This window comes from Blennius ocellaris (genome assembly GCF_963422515.1).
Source record: "Blennius ocellaris genome assembly, chromosome: 22".
NCBI classification, from domain to species: Eukaryota; Metazoa; Chordata; class Actinopteri; order Blenniiformes; family Blenniidae; genus Blennius; species Blennius ocellaris.
The window spans coordinates 8,425,932-8,447,325 of record NC_137671.1 but is presented as its reverse complement, the minus strand read 5'-3'; the positions used below and the strand labels follow the sequence as shown (position 1 = coordinate 8,447,325).

The window sequence follows — 21,394 nt, the reverse complement described above, 5'->3', positions numbered from 1 at the left end:
ATACACTAAATCCTGCAGCTCTTCAAAATGTTCTTTTCACAGTTAAGAGTCCATGTCCTCCACGCTCCATTATGTGCGTCTTGATCTGTAGTTTCTCTTGACAGTTGACATTGTTTTCAGTTTCATCGTCTATCTGTGTCATGCGACAATTACAACATGTTTCATTTGGATCTATCTTGTGTTTCATTTGTTTCACTGGGTGTCTTGAAGTAGCTGATACAAAGGAAAGCTTAATGGCATGCAGCTGGTGAAAGAGTGAAAGGGCTTCATGAACTCTGCAGCATACCAAGCAATGAAGCAGGTGGGCCAAAATACTTTTCTCCGACTGACGCGAAGATGAGTAAAACCTGGCAGTGAGCCAGCAGCTGTTTTGACTGAAATACCTCTGCTTACCTGGACACCTGCATACATATGAGTGGTAGGCTTGAAACTCCCTCCTTTCATTCTCTTTCCTCCCCCATACTTTCTCAGACAACATACCAATGCACTTGATTGTGAGGTTTATTTTGTGTGTTTTTGTGTCACTTTTGTACATTAGGTGGTGGTCAATGTAGTTGTCAGATTTTCTGTAGTTTGATTTTCATTTTTATTTACTGAGAACTTACAAATTAATATGTTTGCCTTTCCATTCATCAGCCTAATTCTTCCTCTGTTTTGACTGTGTTCCTTGTATAAATAGTTCATATTGAGCGAGTGTGTCCCTGCTGCACAACACACACAAATTTGAGATGGCATCATGACTCTGAAGGTTTACTATTCTCGTCATGCCACTTTGGAGCACTGGGTGGCAGTAGTGAGTTGTTAAACTCGTTAACTTCACATTTTGATTTTTTGCTCATGTCAGAATCTGCTGCTGCTGTTTCCGTTCTTGGTCTGATTGCAGAAAATAATGTAAAATGACTCACTGCGCCATCATGTGGGACCAACTGGTATTACAAATTGATTAGTTTGCTAACTTTTGTTTTTAGGTTGTTTTTGACAACATGTATTATATGCTGTCGTAAACCTTTAATAAAAAGCATTGTTTTTGGACATTTCCAGCCATTAGGGGCTGAAGCTTCAGATAAAAAAATTTTTAAATGTCATTTTCAAGCAGGCTTTTCTTCCCTCTGTCAGAAGCTTCGTCGTAATGAAGAGCTACATTTTTCTCTCCATGCTGAAGCCGTCCTGGGACTTCTTCTGTCATGTAACTCTCACAAGTCACCATTGTTCTTTTATTTGCCAGCCTCACAGCTGGCAAGCGCATAACTTGCGTTGAGCTAGTTTTTACTTGTTTATCTTCTCATTAATTCCCTTTATTCGGCAACCAAAACAGTCCCTGCTTGCTAGAAGATCCAAAAGGAGGAGTCGCTGTGTTTAACTGGCATGTGAATGAGTAATTTTGAGGCTCTTTCAAGTCCTCGCTGCTAAAATTGGAGGTTAAATAGGAGCATTCCTCACATAGCTTCATAACCGTAGCATGGAGATTAATGTGTTTGTCTAAAAGTTGCAGCGGGGTAGTTGCTTGGGAGTATCACTTCAACAAATCTGGCCGAAATGCGGCAGCTTTCTCTTTCTCACAGGATAACAAGCCAGACATTTCACCAAAGCTGAAAATAGATTCTGCTCTGCCGGTCCATCATTATTCCGACTTTCTCAGACTTGTTTTGAGCTTCGTTCCTCCGATAGGCACCTATTGTTTTGTTGCTTTTAACTTCAAGACTTCGTGAGAAGACGGAGGCATTATGAGGCGGTGTAATCCCAGTGGCTGTCAGGATAATATCAACTTGGATTTTCAGGCTTTTCAAGAGGCTGGCACTTAGACGCTGAGTTCTGTGCCAGGGTCTGGCAGTCTCGACAGGTAGTAATTTCACTGGTAAATGTGTCATTAAAGCCATTGTAGAAGGTTGGGGGCAGACAGGGGAAAAGAACGAGGCGGAGGAGGAGAGGGAAAAAAAACACAAGAGATAGGGATGGATGGAGATAAGCGGTGGAATAAATGGCCATATGCTGCAGAGGAAGAGGCTGAACTTGTTTAAAAAGAAAAAAAAAACGTGAAAAAATGTCACAAACTTGTGACTCCAGGTCGCTCTGTTTTTATGGAGGTATGTCCTTCTCTTCTTCTGCTTCTGCTAAAGTGTGGGTGGTCCCTTTATTGATGCGCACAATAGTTACACTCCTATGTCTTCCCTTGACACTGTGTTCCCACCATGTTGCGGCAAGACAATGCAGCTGCTTCATTTAGCCCCGCTTTCAATGAGCAGCCCCATTCATATGGCCTGAATGGGTTTAAAAATGCCACAATTTCATTAAAATCTTGAATTTATCATCCATTCCGTGTTCATTTGTCTTTGACAAATTACAGAACTATAATTTTCAAACGGTAAATAAAATTGTTTTAAAAGAATCTGCGATTCTTCATTGCCAACCTCTAGCCCTCTCCGCTGAATAAATCATGCATTATTTGCAACAATACCTCCAAATTTATATGCCGCCACGCTTGCGTTACTAATAAGTTTGTCTCCCTTGGCGTCGCTGGTTCTAGGAAGTATGTGATTAGACTGGTGATGTTTGGAGGCCTTGTCGGTTTTGGTTATTGCTCTCATTTCGTCTTAATTACGGTCGTATGAATAGCCCCACATCCAAGTGCCATTTGGCTCCCCGTCCGTTTCGCCAGGGACACAAAGCGGGCAAATTCTTGCGGCGTTCGGGGATATTTCAAGCGAGTCACAGGGAGTTTTACAGTGTAATAGTGACGGGACGAGGCTTTGTTTACTGTACGGGGCTCAACGGGGTGGGAGGAGACTGGGTGAGAGGTAGCAGGATCCCTGGGTTTCTTTTTCAGGCTGTCTGCTGTGCACACAATGAGCTGCACACCGTCTTGTGTGTTGCCTGCATTCAGATGTGCAGCGTTTGTCTGCGGAGGGCATTTTAACAGCCTAAAAGTGGGTAAACAACACAGGAAGAGGCAGTTGTAGAGATAGGGAGAGAAAGAGAGACGGACAGAGTGGGAGAGAGCGAGGTGGTGGAGGGGGGGCAAAGGGGGTAAGACTTGAGAGGAAGAAGGAAGGAGGTTATTGAGGGATGGAGGGAGGGACGAGTTGCAGGGAGGGGAAAGAAGCAGGCATTTGCCTTTTCTGTCAGCTGAGGCCGGACTGCGGGAGACTTCTGCTGCATTGTGTCTCTGCGTGGAGAAAATATTGTGAGAAGCTGGTATGGTGTGAAGGGAGAAGTCATTGATTGAAGGCTAATTCAAAGGTATGTCAGGCACAGTCCTCCGTCTTTAGGAGCAGTGTATTGTTCTCCTCATTACATTCAGATGTGACTCTATTCAAAGCTCTCGTCCTCACCGCGTAATTTTACCCCTCGGCTGCTCAGTCAGCGTCGGTTTTGCTCGGCTCCGGGGTTTCGGTGGATGTTGGTGGTAGATTGGAGCACGGGCCGTACACGTATGACAGGAGGCTCAGTGACTCCTGGGTGGTCTCAGGCCTCACGGCACAGCCAGTCATGTACCCTCGCTGGGTATTTTTAGTGAGAGTTTCTCTTAACTGATGGTGTTAACATCCTGTCCGGGCTTTGCTTTCATTCTCTTTTTTGCACTGTCTGTTTCTTTTTCTTTTTTTTGATTTTTTTAATTATCGCTTCACTGTTTCCCAACAAAACCCGCGGACTTAAACGCAGTCATGTTGTCACCTCGCTGAGGCTTGTATACACAGAGATATGAGCACACACTTCTGGTTATTCTTGTGTATGAAAACAAGTATTGTATGCTAAGTTATAAACCAACATATTTTAAGTCCCGTAGGCAGTAAAAGCAGTGATTAGTGCGTAAATATAACAGCAAGCTCTTCCCCAGCTATTGTTTGTGAGATCTTGGTATGAGATGGTGGTGGTTCCTACCCTGGGGTCCGGGGCCCCCTTGAGGGGCCGTAGATTAGCACATGAAAACCCAGAGTACAGTACTTTAGAGTCAAGCTCAAACCTGGGAAACTGACTGTTGCATTTCTTTATTTCTTTATTTTGAAGGCGGTTGCTTTTTTTCATGCGTTTATGAGGGGAGGGTGGGTGTGTCCTAATGCTAATCACTGTAATGTTTGAGAGATCACACAGTGGGTCTGGGGTGCTCCAAAGAAATATAAAGCTTGGTACTTTTTCTTTAAATGACCATTGCTGTGAACATGACTTGCGGAAGAGATGAAAGTTTCTCAGGTTAGCTAACGGAATGTCTCCTCCGGTGGCGTGATCCGTTGGCGATGCCAAGTGATTTATGCCAAAAAAAACATCAAAATATCGCCACAAAAAACCACTAGCCCATTTGGGCAAGCTGGGGAGATGATTCACTTGCCTGAGCAAAGCTTTTACTAACCCCGGACGTTCGGGCAAGCCTTAATGTATAGACATCACCAATGGCTTTAACATTCATTCATTATGGACAGACGACCAAGGTGGATTGACCTTCTCGGTGACTCTCGATTATAAAGCTACGTCATGGAGAATACAAGTCATGACACTTCCATTGTTGTTATTGTCCATCTACTCGGACGAGTGCGTACCAACTATTTAATTTGGCCATGGTGAGCGTATGCAGTAGCTATTTCAGAACAGTTACTTTTTAAAAAAATTTATCCAGAGAGGGAGTAGAAGTGTTTTCAAAAAGTTCCACCTTGGGAGACAATTTCAAATAATTATGTTTTCAATGGTTCTGAACACCCCCACAAAGTGACGAAAGTTTTCCGCTTTCACTCAAAAATGTTGAGTGAATGGGATCTTAATTCTAAATGACAAAAGAATCGAATTGGCAATGAGAAGAATATCATGATATCAAATTTGATTAACAGTACTGAATGGTTTCTGTTTTGCAATACAGTGTTTTGAAACTCTTATTTCACACAAGTTCCACTCAACTCGGCCAGGCTGGTGATCGGAATCATTTGAAAGAATCCATTTTCGTCGTATTAAATTTGAGAATTGAACGTGTCGACGTCTCCCCACAGGGCACAATCATGGAGGAAATGGACTTTGAGCGGCGCCGGGAGTTAAGGAGGCAGAAGCGGGAAGAGATGCGCCTGGAGGCTGAAAGGTAACACTTGTTCGATTCGAACATTAACACTCCGGGATTTTCCAATCAAACTTCTTTTTTGGGAAATTAGTTAACATGTCGGTCCTCCACAGTTGCCTAAAGAGAACCTGTCGTCCTGGAGGATCCTGCTGTAAAACAGGGTCCAGCCTGTCTTTAATGTTGAGACTCAGGTTGTCGGTGACGCTTGTGCCAACTCAGAAACAGGATGGAGCCAGGAGCTAGAGCCTTTAAAGAACACCACTTCACAAATGTTGGCCTCCCCAAACTCGGCTGGCAGGAGAGAAAAAAAGGAAATCTGATAAGCATTGCGATGACCTTTAATGTTCAATCCTGGCCTCCCTCACTCTTCCCAATTTTCTCTCCGAGATACCGCAGCGTCGTGAACCCTCCTTCATTCAATATAAGAAACTGATTAAACTAAAGTTCATTTCAGCAAATTGATTGAGTGGTAACCCGCCAAGGGCAGTAATCAAGAATAGTACAAAAAAAGGAGGTTTTTTTTTTTTTAATAGTTAGACCTCGGTGCAAAGTGTGCCAAGGAAGTATTTTATAGAAGGTTTTCGTTAAAAATAAATCTCTTCATCTGTGCGGCAGACCTGGCAGTTAAACGTGAGGTTGATGTGGATGCAGATACTGGCCAAGGCCACTTGACACTGAGGAGTGTTTTATTGGAGCCTGTTACTCCATCACTTGTAGAAAGCAAGCTGACATGAGTCTGAGCACTGATGAATACATAGATGGCGCTCTCTGATAATTTGTTTTTATGACACAAAGAATACGCGAGTGGCATTTACCTCTGTGATGAACAAGGCCATTTGCTCGAGGTAAAACACACTTTCCTTGTGTAAAGGAAAGTGTCCACAGTAGGTGAGATAAACCGGTAATAAAATCCAGGCTTAAGTCAATTCATCCAAACGCTGAAAATAAAGAGCCTGTCAGGCCTCACATCCGATATATAGGATGGTCTTAAGTTTATTCATGAGGTGGTTTCCAATGCATATTTTTTATCCAGGTGATGAATAAGAATCATGGGCTACAGGAAGTGATATTAGCATTTATAAGAGTCTATCGGTTATCTGAGGTCTATTATCAAATGCGAGTACTACAGCACTTTTTACTTGATAAGGATGACAAGTTGAGCAAACAGTTTCCTATAAACACTTTGTAGTGACATGGATGAATATATTTGTGTATAACAACCTGAAAAATTTAACATTTCTTGCTTCTAGCTTTGTATTAGGCTCAACATTGTGCTAAAATGCAGCAGTTTGCATGTAAATCAAAATGTTTTGAGAAGCATTCCTTACACATTGCACATTTGTGTCACGAGCTTGAACGTTGATCTGAAAATATCAATTAGTGCAGCAGGAAAAAAAACGACGGTTTAACGTTGATTTTAGTGGGGAGCACTGTGGAACACATTCTGCTCGTGTTCAGCCGTTATGCAATGTTAATTTGTGTGGAAAATAGTTTTGTATTTTACCTCTTTCAGACTTCTATACCTCATTTCCTGAGATGCTGTCTAAATAACTGATTAAAGTGAAGGTCAGTGCCTCTGTTACATAGCATAACCCCCCCCCCCCCCCACTGCTCCAGTTATTTATTCATTTCTGGAGTGTTTATGTTACACGGAGGAGATGGAATTTGGCAGCGACTGCAGACTGAGACGAGGCGACAGAGAAGAGTTGAGAAGTGAGGCGAGAGTGGAAAGGAGTGCGAGTCGTAAGCGCCTTTCGACATTTTTACATTTCGGGCTCGGCGGGCGTTTGCTCATGACTGTTTATTTGGTCCGAGGGGCAATCATTTCAGCTGGCAGGGCGACGCCGCCCTGTTATTGATAAAAGATTACATCTCTACATTGTTTCCATTTCTGCCGTTATATTGAAACAATCAATATTTACATGCCCCCTCTTGGTTGGACTAGTCAAAACCACATGTTGTCTCGTTGGCTTGCTTCCATTCAACCATCACCGAGCGTGCTGCGAGGAGACGGGAGAATGTCGGGCCGTATAATAACGGCTGTCGGAATGCCAAATTCCTGGCTATTATAAGTGTTTACTGGCCAGGTCTCCATGAGCTGTTTCCTACATGCTGGGACACTGGGGTTGTCTCTGTGTGTGTGTGTGTGTCTGTGTGTGCGCGCTATGCATGCGCGTGTAAGTGGCGGGTGTGCTTCGGATCAGGTGATGAAGGCTTGACAAGCCCCATTCACTTTTTTTGAGTGTGTGTGTGTCCGTGCGCGTGTGTGAGACGGGAGGACAGCCAAGCCTTCCCTGTTCTGTCCAACATCAGCCTCAGTTATAGTTGTAGAATGATTGTTGACATAGAGGCGTGCAGTGGGCTTCACTCGTTTCTTTTTTCCTTTCTTTTTTTTTAAATTCAGGAGGAGCCACACACATGCACACGCATGATCGTTTCACTCTGAGGTTTCTCACACTCTCTCGGGCTCGTCCCCCTCCGCAGTTCGTGCTGCTCATCAGCACTTTAGCATGTTTCCCCTCACTGAAACACACAACCAGACAGGAATGTCTCTGCCTTCCTTTTTTTTTTTTTTTCCCTCCTCATCCTATCCAAAGAGAGCACAAATGTGGAATTTTCCCAGTCAATCCAGTGACCAGAGGGTCTGTGCTTCAGCTAAAAATGGTATTTGTCTAACTGTAGTGTGTGATACACAAGGTTCACATGAAGTGTGTTCACTTGGTTGTTCTGATTTTATTAATCAAATATTTCACTATTCATCGACTTGACTTTTGATTGAACTTTAGGCAAAAAAGCATTGAAGAGGATTGATGTAAAAAAAAAAAAAATCTTGAACTGCCCGTTGAATTTGATATCACATTGTAATGCTTATTTTAAGATGAAAATAACCTTTGTTTGCATTTCCAAATCTGTGTTCCACTTGGGAAGTGTTTATTTTTGCCATTTCTCTGTGTCAGCCTCCTCTTTCTCCAGACTCCTCCTCCTCCTCCTCACATCCTCCCTGCGCCCCTCTCTCGCTTCTCATTTGGGCTTTAAAGTCTCACTTCTCTTTATTTCTCCATCTTTTTGCTCTTGTTTCACCTTCTTACCTTTCTCCCTGCCTTCATGCGCTCTCATTATCTCTTGCCCCCCTTGCCCTCCAACATCTTTCTCAACCTCATCTTCCTCTTCCTCTTCATTCTCTACATCTGCCCCCCCCCCCCCCCCCCCCCGTTGCCTTTAGAGACCAGGAAGGGCTGAGGAAATAACACCCATCCTCCGTGAATGAGCCATGCCAAACAATCCCCGCCCTGGGTGAATGCACCATTCCAAACATGACCCGGTGCTGCATCGTAAACCTTCGGCTCAGACAGGAAGGAGAAGCGAGGGCAGCGACATAAAGACAGAGAGGTTTTAACTCATCACGTCAGTCCGGGGAGGGAAGCTGAGCTACACCACCTCATTCATCTGTGCGGTGGGGGAATGAACGCAGTCTCGGGGAATGGTATCATGGTGAACATTGTGTGTTCTTGGAGTCGGCCCAGCAGATCGTGGGGTGGGGTGGGGAGGGGGAGGGGACGGGGACGGGGACGGGGGCAGACAGGGTACGCTGCGGTCCTGTGGGCCGGCGGTAGGAAGGGAAATAGTCCAGAGAGGCCAGCGTGGGAATGGGTCAGCATTTTTGACAGCACAACCAAGCCCCCACCCTCTCCCCCTATCCGTCCTCTTCTTCGGCCCTCTCTCCTCCCCTCAGCCTCCTCTTCCCCCTTTCTTTCGATCTTCCTGATTTCGTCTCTCCCTCTCTGTCCCCACTCCAAGCGAAGGAGGGGTGAAGAAGTCTTTTCTCATGGGCTTTTTCCAAATTGTTTTCGCTGACATGCTTCAAGGAAAATATTTGGACATTTCTCTCCCCGGTATACATACTGTCAGTGATGCTTTGTTTGCCATCCACGCAGTTAGTTGCAAACTTTCATCAGAATAAGGCAACACCAGGGGGGGGGCGCAACCCTCGACTCTTTAGCCCGTCTGTTAGTGCCCCTTGAAGCTTTTACAAAATTAGATGGGATTAAATATTTAGATATATTCTTTTTAACTTTTGAACTGGACTCTCACATCTGGGAAGATGAAAGGTGAAACAGTTCAAATGTCTTAACATGGCGAGAAAAGGCCAAATGGGAAGAACAACTAAAATGTATAAAATAGCTCAAACAGATGAAAGCATGAGAAGGATAAAAAGGAAGAAAGGCTTAAAGAGCAGAAGAGGGTGAAATGACTCTAAAACTGTTCTCAATGACTCCAAAAGCTAAAAAAAAATTGCTCCACAAAATGCAGGAATTGTTTGTTGTTCTAAATGTATACGTCCTAAATACAAACCTAAGATACAGAAAACCTTATGAGCTGTTATCTTCATTTTACATGTTTATCATGTTTTTTGGCTAAATTGTATTTGGTGGAAAGTTGCATTGCATGGCGGTTTAGTTGCAGACTACTGCACTAACCGTCTGAAACATGTGAAATGTTGCATATGTTTTGACTGACTCTCTCCACGGCTGCATAATTCAAAGATGCACATTAGTTATCAGGTTATTTTCTTTAAATATTATTACAGGCCAAGCATCTTTTGCACATATACAAACAGGCTTGAAGCTTATTACCCAGGCTACACGTGACTTTGTTCAGGAAAAGGTGTCGTCTGTGATCAAATCTACAGATTAGCCCTTTTTTCATTATTGAGCACACCCTTTCCTCTCTCATTTTTTTTTTATTTCCCACTTCTCCTCTTTATCCTCACTCTCCATTTCACCCCCCCCCCCCTTCCACCTCTTCCCATATTTCTGTCAGTATGCTGATGGAGCTTGGGGCCTAGGTAAGGAAGGGGATATTAAATCAGGGCTTTGGCTGTGTATGTGTCTCCAGCCATGGCCTGTGATTGACAGGAATGCTAATTCAGCTTTTAGGAGTTTGTGCTTCTCTCCTACTGAGGAATCTTTAACCCTCAGATTGTCGCCGCCGCCGAGGACTCTTTTGTTCCATTTTTAGTCGTGTTGTCTTCTCTTTCTCATGACATTTGGTGCTGTTTCTGGGACGGATCGCTCCTCTGGGAATTATGGCAGTTGTTTCACAACCCCCCCCCCATGTCTCTCTGGCATTTTAAAAAGGGGGTTAATGCACTTTCTTCCACAGGGGAACTCAATTTAGGTGGATGTAAAATAAATTGAACTGTTTATATAAAAGCAGGAATGCGGTTTTCAAATAGCACGCCGTCCTCGCTCGGCTGCTGGTTGGCTTAATCCGAAACGATCAGTGGCATCAAAGTTGAAGTAATGGTGTCTTTGAAAGAGAGGCTTGTCGATCTTTTGCCGTACTTGTAGTCATTTTCACTTTAACTTGTGAGCAGAGGAGCGAGGACTCGTCGCTCCTCTTCCTTTCAGGCTGCAAAAGAATCCAGCTTCCCTCCGGATTAAGCCAATTTTCTCCACCCAAGTATGTCAAATGGTTTGAACTAAGCAGATGCACATGTGCGAAGCATTGTCTGACGTCACGGACGTCACCGTCCCCGCGGGTCCACCTTGGGCGTTAACAGATTCATGTGTTCTGTTTTGACAACGTTTCTCATCTGAGACAGAGAGGAGTCGAAAATGGGGGGGCCGGGGGGTGGTGGAGGAGAGAGGAAGGAAATGAGAGGAGGAAACTGTTGTTCACAAGCTGTTAAAAACCCTCGCATAAAGACGGGCCGCTTCAGCTCTGCTCGCCACACGTGTTGCAATTAACATGCAACGGCATGCTTCGCCGGCGGACCTCAAAGGCTGCGCTGTGATGTTAGGTAGCTGGGCATGCGGTTGGCGGTGGGAGTGTATAGGTCAGCCGGGGCGACACACACACACATCAAGCACGGAGCCGAGTTCATCGATGTCAGGTGGCCAGAAAACGTGGCAGTTGGAAACAGGCAATGTTTCTGCTTGGACTATGTCGCAATGTCTCCTCACTCCATTGCACCGTTGTTCAAAGTCCAGTATCGAATATAATTTTCCTTTGGGTGTCGTCGCCATTTCTTAAAAGAGGCTATTGTACTTGGGTAGAGTTTGTTGTATCACCCAGATGGACTCTCGAGAAAAAAAAAAAGTCTTGACTTGTTCTCCTGAGCTGGGCTTTTTATCGTAGCTTGCTTGCCAACGACAGTGGAGTCTTGTTATTGATAGCAAGCGGCCGCACCCTTTACTCAACCAACTGCATTAGATTAATAATAATCCACAACGTGTCAGCTTTGGGTTCCTGGATCCACATTTGGATACTTCTTGACGTCGATGCAGGATGATGAGCGGAGGAGCAAGCTCTTAAATGCACGTTTCAGACTTGACTTTGTTTCACTGGCTGTGTGATTAAACAGGAGCGTGCGGGGCGGCTGTGGCTGAGGCGGTAGAGGGAATCGCAGTCAGGAGACATCACAAGTGAGGCTTAATAGTCAAATCTGTTTTTGTGCAATAAACTTCACTACTCTGTCAGAGGTGCAACCCAAGTCGCGGTTCAAAACTATCCAATAAGGACTCACGGTGATTGCGATAGTCACCGGTTTGACTTTCTGTGTAGTTTGCATGCACACAAGTGGGTTTCTATTTGTTTCCTCCCCAAGACATGTGTTTGAGGATTACCTTTAAGTTGGCTGGAGATGTGAAAAGGAGTGTGAGAATATTTTGTCTTGGGCTGGTCCGGTCCTTTGGTAAAGTAAATGTTGATAAATCATGAGTTACAAAGCAGCTAATCGAAAGGTTTTTTTTTGCTCCATCCACCCATTGACTGTGTGATCAAACCTTAATGAATGACTTCACAATCTTCCTTTTTTTTTTTTTTTACCACCTATTGATAGTTTGATGCTTGGTTTTTAAATCAAAATAACATCAGCTTATCTGCTCGCTTCTTTAGCTTTACTAATGATGAAGTTAGAGATGTCAAAAGTAATTTATGACACGTCCCAGTGTGATTATGACACTATTCCGTAATCTCGGAAGGCTCTTGTTCCCAGTCATGCTGTTTTCTTTCATTTCTCCCTGCTCTTCAAACATCTCAAAGGGAAATAAGATATTTTATTCCATGCTTCATTATTCATTGAAGATATCATAACAATATAGTGATAACGTTGTTTCTTCTCCAAAACATACATTTAACACCTTTCAGTGCATATCCAACAGTCTTTACATCATAAATCTCTGTTAATGTGTCTGGACAGACATTAATGAGAGCTGAGACTTGGCTGCTCGGCGGAGCCGTCCAGCCGATCGCAGCAGAACTGAAAGTGTTAGCATTTCTCCCGTCTCGCTCTCGATTCCAGCTTCATTCAAACAAGAGATCCGTGTCTATTAAACAAAGTTCACTCCACCCATATCGGCACAAAATACAGCAAAGTAGTTTTGACATAATTTTTCATTTTTCATTTTTTTATTTTTTTTGACTTCGGGAAGATTTTATTGCTCGATTTCATGCGGCGTTAAATTGCTTGAAGGGCTGTAAAACTTTTGAGGATAGCACCCCCCCCCCCCAGTACAAACACACAGCGATCCAGTTCATTCTGTTCCAACACTGAGCGGACCAGTACGAGCTGAAACACTCTCACATGGCTGTCTCTTATCCGCAGCCAGCCGTGTCTCCAGACAGTTTTTTTTTTTTTTTTTTTTTTTTTATCGGCTCGTAAAAAACCTGCAGCCCTGATAAGAAGTATTGGTTGTTGCACAGCTGACAGGTCGGCTTGATAGGAGAGAAGGGAAGAAAAGAAACTCGGGGGCAAATCCACCAGGTTTGGTCACCGTCGTGATTACAGTCCAATTTAAAGAAGCATTCACTTTGAAGTTTCTAACTGTGGGGCGAAATCCAGGACGAGTGGAGGGGGGGGGGGGGGGGGGTGTCCTCGTTTCTCACTCTTGATTCTGTTCTACTAAAGCTGGAAAAACAGGTGCTATCATGACATTGCGTGCACGTTGGAAGCCCATCTACTAACGCAGGGGTGTCAAACATGAGACCGGTGAGCCAGAGTCGGCCCGCAAGCGGCTCTCATCCGGTCCGCCAAACCACACGTAAAAGTGTCAAAGATTTTTTTTTAAATGTTTCCCCTTTTGAACACGTTTCTTAAAAGTAGCAGACTCAACGCAACACTAGTGATGCTGCTATGACAACTTGAAATCGGGCATTAGTCTCAAAGCCACGCTATCAGGGTGAGATTGTAAACATGTGCATAGTACGACAACTATAATAGATGCTTTTTGACATTTCAATGTGTTTTGCACCAGAAGGTTTCATGAAAACTGTTGGGATTGTAGTAATTTTCAGTACTGATTATTAAAGTTTTTGATAATATTGGACATTTTCCTAACCTGTACTCTTCACCACAACAAAGAAAAACTTAAAAGTTCAAGTTTAAAGTTCTATTTTGAGCAGTCCGGCCCACTCAAAAATGAAACTGGGCTGTTTGGGACCCCTGAACTGTGTTTGACACCCTTGTAGTCACTGGACATTGAATTTGCGTGCATGAATTTGACATGTTGGTTGTATCGGGTGAGTCAATGTACCAGGAGGAGTTGATACGAAAACACAGAGTGTGATTTACTATCTCTAAAAAAAGTGAGATGTGAATCAGCTCAGCTTCAGCAGACCTGCTGCTTTTCCTCACATTTTCTCAGCTGGCTCGCCATGGCTTTTGTTTGCGGACCTTGACTTTCCAAACAACCTTTTTTTTTTTTCCCTTCCTCAACTCCACATTTTTGTCTGTTGAGCTCCAGTCATTCCATGGTGCAACAGCAAACAGGGAAGTGATATCATTTCAAGCTGATCGCTCTTGTGTGAACAGGGCTTAAAGCAAACAAAACTCCCATTTGGATCCTGTTGTTTGCACCTGATGTCACTCATGTTATTCTCCCTAAACCACAATCCAGCCCACTTTTGGTAAATCAGATGCTCTTTTCTTTTTCCTTTTTTTTTTTTTTTCTTACAGGTTGGCGAGGAATGACGATGACGAAGAGGAGGCGGCCCGCGAGAGGAGGCGCAGGGCACGCCAAGAGCGAATGAGGAGCCGGGAGAGCGAGGAGCCCAGCGGCCAGCCCGACGGTCTGCTTCTGACCAACAGCCACAGGTGACACACAAACCCTCTCGGCGTTTACAATCCCAGCTTGAGCTCCGCCGAGGAGACAAAGAGTGTCATTGAAACGCCATCCCGCCGCTTAAAGGTTAACCCTCATCAATACTTAACCAGAACGTCTTTTTCCCCACCGTGGAATAATGGCACACACATTCCGTCACATCCTCTTCTGCAAAGAGAATATCTTGAACATTTTTTAGATCATTTGAAGACACCTTTATTTTCTTTTTTTTCTTTTTATGAAATAATTGAAGCCTCCTCGACTTTAGTTACCTTTGCAAAGCATGTCAAGCTCTCCGGGGCTAAACTGGAGCAGATTCAAGACTTGAAACACTTTTTTCTTTTTTTTTCTCTTTTTTTTTTTTTTCTTTCAAACAATAGGTCCTTGATCTCAGACATTTCCACCCAGTGGCAGGTAATTTTTGCAGACTAAAGTAACAACTGTGGCTGCCAGGCTTTGTCATCCGTTATTAGTTCCATGAGGTGGTTGAACGGGCGCTCGGACTTTTTAATGATCCAGAAGATTTGCTTTAAAAGGGAGAAGAACCCGGTCAAAAAGCAGATTAAATCTGCACTTGACGGTGACGTTACTGCTCACTGCGCAGCAGCTAAGCAGGTTCCACCATCCAGACAGGGTTAATACTAGTTTGGCCAACATGAGGTTGTGCTGTTTTATAAAAGTAAAGTAACACAACACTGAGAACCCACAACCGAGTTTCTGCAAGTAAACCATAGCATTAGCACCGGGTCAATACGGTGCGGATCAATTGTAGAAAATATGCAGAAACCTAAGTAGAGGCAGACTGTTGCTAACGCTCGTCTGGAGAGCAACGCCGTGGGGAAAGAGGATTTCAGACTTCACTTTGATAAAAGGAACAAGTGCATTAAATGTGAACATTTCCAGGATGTGCTCGTATGTCGCTGCACTAAAACAAAGAGAACATCTTAAAGTTGTTATTTATAGGTTTGGCCGGTCTGGCCCAGTTGAGATCAAACACGATTGTATGAAGCCCCTGAGCTAGAATGAGTTCGACACACCCTGCTATATAGGACCAGTGAAGACTTAAAGATTTGCAGATGTTTTTAATGTTATTGCTGAAGTTGCTGTTGCTGATCAGGATCATTTGTTGCAGCTATTTTTATTGGAAAGTAACTAGGTACTGTTAGATAATGTATAATAATTCCCTTGCGTTTGATACTGCTTTTACATCCATTTAAATGTTCTTTCTACAATGCTTGCTTGTAAATTGATCAATCATTTTGTCTTTCTTTCTCACACATACAAGAAAACTCCTCTGGAGCTACATGTGGCTCTTCAGCCCCTCTGTACCAGTTCCTCGAAACTCTTTAAGAATTATAGGGATATTAAAAAAATAATACCGTGGTTTCATTTTATTTGAACATCATATCCCCTGGCTGAAAAGGGGCTGGAAATGTGAAAAACTGGCAGAATAGTTCCAGTTGTAGGGACTGCTTTAAAAGGAAAATTGGCCCATAGCCTAAATAGAAAACAATTGAAATTGCTCAAATATCCAGAAATACCTCAAACAGCTTAAACCTTTAGAAAAAAAAAATTTTTAAATGGCAAAAGGAGCTGTATCCAGTAATCTAAAAAATATCTGCAAAATGTGGAATGTAAATGAATTCAAGAGATAAAACAGCTAAATTAGTATAAATTATCTACTCTTCCAAACTGTAGGTAATGACTAGTTCCTCCATTTATATATATATATATATATATATATATATATATATATATATATATATATATTGGGGGTTTTTTTCTGTTAACAATCATCTGTATATCGATCCACTTTTGTCTAGTTATTGCTCACTTGCTCACTGAAAGTGAATTAGCAAAGACAGTTAATGATTTTCAGTATCATATTCAACAACACCACATCTTTGACATTTACTCGGCCTATAAAATTTACATTTTGCTCTATAGTAGAAATCCAGGTTGTGTCTAGAAGAATGTTTTAGAGTAATGACGAAATGAAAATAATGATAAAAGCAAATACAAACCTGATTGTATTGATAAATTGTACAAAAAGTGAGGGCATTTTAGTTCATGCTCATTCCTTTGTTATTGTCTTATACCCAAGTTTAGACCTCAGTTCACTCTGTTACAATAACAGTAATACGTCTGCTTGGTTTTCCACAGATACTTATCTGTTCCAGATTATTTTAAAATATTTTACTATACTTGGATCTGTTCCTCTATTTTCAATGTAAACTCATGAGTGTGCCTAACTGTACCGCTTTTGCATGCATTTTTAAGAGATTAGCACCATTTTCAGCAGTTTAGATGTATCAACAATTTTATCTATGTACTGCACTTGAAGAAGCAGGTTTAAATTGGTAAATGTAACAAATACAAAGTTGAGCATATCAATACAATATAGATCTATAAATGAGGTGAACTTGAAGTTGTGCTTCCCGGTTGCATCTGTGATATTTCATAGATTATGAGGCTAATCGTGTGCCATCCTCCAAGCTCCTTAAATGACGAGTCGTTAACGCAGCATGATCTCACAGCTCCCTATCAGAAAAGCCCGTCACATGGAATAAAGGGGCCAGCCTTCGCTCTCTGTGCAGCGTAATGAATGGCGACGGTCACAGTGGAAGTGGTGGGCCGCTCGGACGTCGAGCAGCACAGACGCTGCTTTGTGGTGGCGAACGTTACACTCCATGAGCTCAGACATGCATCCTGGGTCGCCCGCACAGCGGGAGGATTGTACGCAGCACGATGCTGAGACGGGAGCGAAGCGCTCGCTGGCCGTTGACGCTGGCATAATGTTTGCCAGACTTTTAGGTCGGAGTCGTCTGAGTCACGGTGGAAAGATATTTATCTGTTTGAAACACACATTGTGAAGCTTTATGTTTTGAAGGATTGGATATTTCTTTTTCATAAATGTTACGTTTTGCATGAAGCTAAATAAAAACCTCTTTTGTAGTAAAAATGATCTTAAGTCTAAATTGCATGTTCGTGTGAATAGATTGCACTTTCAGTAAGTGTGTGATGTGAATAATCGGCTTATGATAATAGGGAAAAAGGCATCTCATGCAAAGATTTTAAATAACAGTTTTGCATGGATTATTGCTGGCATTCGGAATGAACTTGGTGAAGGAAGTTTTCAAATTAATTAGAATTTTGCCTAAACAAATGAAAGAAAATCACAATAGAGGAGATGACCTGTCATAAAAATCAAAGCCTGATAGTCGTATATTTAATAAAACAGCTGTGGTAAAGACCTTTGATGGAGATATTTGTCATTATTGTCCACATTCTCGCTGTAAGCTGACAAAAACATGGCGGCTGAATTGTCTGTGGTAAGATAATATCATATATTCACTTTGCTCGGCTTGCATTTTGTTAACAGCTGACGTCTGCTCTGACCTCAGCTCTTCCTCCACGTTGGCAAAAAAAAAACCACACACACACACACAAAGTGAAATGTTTGTCTCGTCTCTCTCCTCCCAGTGTGACGGAGACGGTGTCTGTGAGCGGCTCGTGCGGAGGCGGAGGCGGCGGCGGTGGAGACGAGGAGGAGCAGGCCCTGCTGGACCGCATGGCCAAACGCGAGGAGAGGCGGCAGAGGCGCATGAAGGAGGCGCTGGAGAGGCAGAAGCTGGACCCCACCGCCACGGAGGGCAACGACGGCGTCGCCGTGGAGAAAAACAGCGCCGAGGAGGAGAGGCCCTCCTGGCGCCGGGGCCGCTACCGCGACTACGAGGCGGAGGAGGAGAAGACGACCAGCTACAGCTCCAGGGGGGAGGAAAAAGTGAGAGACGAGCCCAGAGAGGAAGAGGAGGCCGCTCCCGAGGCCCGAGAGGAGGAGGAGGAGGAGGAGGAAGATGAGGGTGTGGATGATGTGCAGGAGGAGAAAGTTGAAGTGGTGGAAGACAAACCGAGGAGGTCTTACTTCAGAGAACAGGTCAGTTTCCGGTGTGGTTCATCGATTTTCATGCGTTTGGTTCAGTTTGCGACTAATAGATGCTTTAAAATGTGCCGCTTGTCTCTGTAGGCGTCAACCGAAGAGCCGACAATGCACAACAAGGTACGCTTGTTTGTCTACCGTCGCCTCGCGATTTCAAATTCCTGAGCCGTTCACAGATCGTTCTTTCAGAGAACTGCTGTAATCCTTTTTCATAGGACCTCGCTGAGGAGGAAACAATAGTCAGTGAGGGTTCGATTCAGGCCAAGTCAGCAGATTCTGAGGAGGATGCGGTAGCGTCAGGGGAAGCTGACGAGGTACCCGGGGATGATAATGTAGATAATTCATCAGACAACAGGCCTATTTTACTAGGAAATGAGGCAGAAGAGGACGTTGAGGTATCAGAGATACTGCACTCAGAGGATAATGAGGTATCATACATGCGGTAAGAGTTTGAGTAGAGGTGTGATGCACGACACAGAGTCTCTCCCCGAGTAACTTCAGTGCCTTTGAGAAGACTCATGAACCGAAATATTTTGAGACAAAAAAAAAAGAAAGAAAATCAAAATCTCTTTTCTTCAAGCCACTCGTGTTGACTTGTTGTGATTTATGCCAGATCTGGGCGCTGAAATTACCCGGACACCTCGCGTCGTCTCGTGCGGTTTGCTCCACTCGCAAACCGCCGATAACCGAGACGACTTTTTACGAGGTGCGGTTTGCAGCCGTGCGGCGGGAGTCTCGATAAGGTCAATGTGATGCTGCACAGAGTGATGGCACTGTTTGTTTTTACTGCATGTTGTCCACCTCGGCCGTGAGAGCTACAACACATCACGTTAAACTGAATCCACTCCAGCAAAACACTGCGGCAGAGGGACAGCAGCTCCTTAAAATGACCTGGATACTTCCACTCAAATCTATTTCACCTGGCGACATACAATGTTAGATTACGTACAAAAGTGAGAGTAAATAGTGGTGGGAAGTATTTAGGTACAAATATATTTTCAGGTGAAGTATATTTGAATGAATGGGATTACTTTAACACATCTGATAATAGATCATATGTATATAGGAGGGAAAATGTTCTTCCACAGGAAGACTGGATGGACCATATATCCTCCTCTTGGATTTATTAGCTCACTTGTTGCTTTCAATTTGCAGGGCAATTTTTTTTGTTTTTTTTTTATTCAAAAACAAGCATCTAATGGCGTCTTCAGGTCAACATTTAACACATGGAATTCTTGTCTCTCTACGACAAACGGATTAATTAAACTAGAATTACCCTCCAATTCTTATTGTGCATGTTTGTTGTTGTTTTTTTAATTATGATTATGTCGGACAGGTAAAATGAAGAGGTTTCTTATGAAAATTGTAGATCTGTGCTCGTTTCGCTATATTGGACCTGCACATTCGTAACAGTGAACAGATTAAATGGAAACGGTGTGTGAGTGCAGACAGCAGTGAGAGGTCGAAGAGATCCCGCTGGAGACACTCCCAGTGTGATCACATGTTAGCTAATCCTCTGTCAGCAGTAATTCTGGAGTGGATGCAAGCGAGATGTGATGTTCTGTTATTTTTATTTGGGGTGTGCTCTCCTTCTCTTTCTCTCATGCGACATCATGTGATGCCACGTGATCCCACTCCAACCGCCACACGTACACACACACCCACCCCTCACACTCTCTTCTTTTCCACCACCACCCCCTCCCCCTGTCCTGCCTAAACTCAATTATATCCTCACACTTTGTTTTGTGTGTGTGTGGCTGCAGGTGAATGAGAGGGGCGGAGCCAGGGAGGAGAGAGAGGATCAGAGGAAACACAACGGAGGGCTGCACGAGGAGGCTGCACCCAAACAGCACAGGAAACCTGAGCGGACCGTCAGGTATACAGGAAGGACAGACATCAAACACATGTTTTCACTGGGGGTTTTTTTTTGGTTTGGTTTTCTTTTTTTTTTCCTCCTCAGATGCGCCAATATTTTCCTTTTTAAAATATTTTCCCAATTCCAATTCATCAAGCGTACAACCGCCTAAGCTTTCAATCTGAAACGAATATGAAAGCGTTGTGCTGTTCCCCTCAGTGAGCGAAGCCGGAGCGTTACAGCTGACAAATCGCTCTCCCACTTTATGCAGCTATCAGAGCCTCGCTGCGCTTGACCGCTGGTGGAAAAGCACCGCAGTAACTTAATATTCCTGACACAAAGGTCAGCTGAAAAGATCACGCTACCTAACAACCCCGGATCTCTTTTACCAAGCGGGAGGAGAAGACACACATTGCTATGGTGGAAGATGATGTAAAGCATATAAGATGTACAGCACATTTGCTGCCTAATCACCCTTTGTAAGCACAAATCATGTAATAATAAATGTATTGTTAATATTACTCTCCAAGAATGGACATGCAAGGGCCCACATTTAAACATCAATTGCAAGCATTCCTTCAATTTTGTGAACATAGAACATAGAAATGTGTTCTTCTATATGATCACTTGACCCATAAAGGGTTAAAAGTCTTCTGCACTGTGGAATTTATTTTGATCACAGACAAAACTTCACAGAGGCATAATTTTATCATCAGAAAGTTTGTTTTATCCCTTAATCTGGCGGATGTGAGAATCCTGCATATTAACTGAAAAGCACGTCTGAGTCGCATTTTATTTGTTCGACGACGGCTCGGATGTGTGTGGGGTTTTTTTTTTTTTTTAAGCATTGCTCAAAGTGAGCCTGCTCACGAAAACTCTGGCATGAAACTTGAGGCAAGCGGTAACGTTAGCCTCGCCTGTCGTAACCCTTAAGTGTGTGACTCTTGTGTTTTCGTGTCCAGGAAAGATTGAAATTGTTTAAATATTCAGTCTGGGATCGAGTGTCGAGCTTTAACCCGCCCCACCGGCTTTGCATCCTCACCCCTTTCGCGTGTGTCCGCCGCAGCCGCGGCAGCCTGCGCTCGCCCGACGGGTCCGCGGGCGACGACCAGGACGAGGCCGCCCGGCTGGAGGCGGAGCGCAAGCTGGAGGAGCTGAAGCGCCGCCGCGACGACGCCGAGAGCGAGGAGTTCGAGAAGATGAGGCAGAAGCAGCAGGAGGCCGAGGTCGAGCTGGAGGAGCTGAAGAGGAAGCGAGAGGAAAGGAGGAAGGTGCTGGAGGAGGAGGAGAGGCAGAAGAAGCAGGAGGAGGCGGAGAGGAAAGCCAGAGAGGAGGTAAGAGAACTCTTCGCTTCGCTCTTTGTATTCTCTCTTGTTTCCTCTTAAAATTCCTCATTAAACTGACCGATTGTCCCAGTTTTAGAGATTTTTGTCTGTAGAGAAGGTGAAATATGTTTG

General features: G+C 43.8%; 1 protein-coding gene across 7 annotated transcripts in view; it reads left to right on the top strand.

Moving 5' to 3' along the window:
- cald1a (caldesmon 1a) overlaps positions 1 to 21,394 on the top strand; it is a 60,728-nt gene that overhangs the window by 23,801 nt on the left and 15,533 nt on the right. For 4 of the 7 annotated variants that reach the window (XR_013937102.1, XR_013937103.1, XM_080518068.1 and 1 more), the window contains exons 1-8: positions 3,100 to 3,237; positions 4,974 to 5,059; positions 13,998 to 14,135; positions 17,626 to 18,079; positions 18,170 to 18,202; positions 18,298 to 18,510; positions 19,846 to 19,958; positions 21,004 to 21,271. Coding sequence is in view for 5 of the 7 variants with exons in the window: in XM_080518068.1 (XP_080374194.1) it covers positions 4,983 to 5,059; positions 13,998 to 14,135; positions 17,626 to 18,079; positions 18,170 to 18,202; positions 18,298 to 18,510; positions 19,846 to 19,958; positions 21,004 to 21,271 (1,296 nt within the window). In the remaining 2 variants the exon portion in view is untranslated. Of the gene's footprint in view, positions 1 to 3,099; positions 3,238 to 4,973; positions 5,060 to 13,997; positions 14,136 to 17,625; positions 18,080 to 18,169; positions 18,203 to 18,297; positions 18,511 to 19,845; positions 19,959 to 21,003; positions 21,272 to 21,394 lie in introns of those variants that run through there. The other 3 variants (XM_080518069.1, XM_080518067.1, XM_080518070.1) reach the window with 3 other exon arrangements.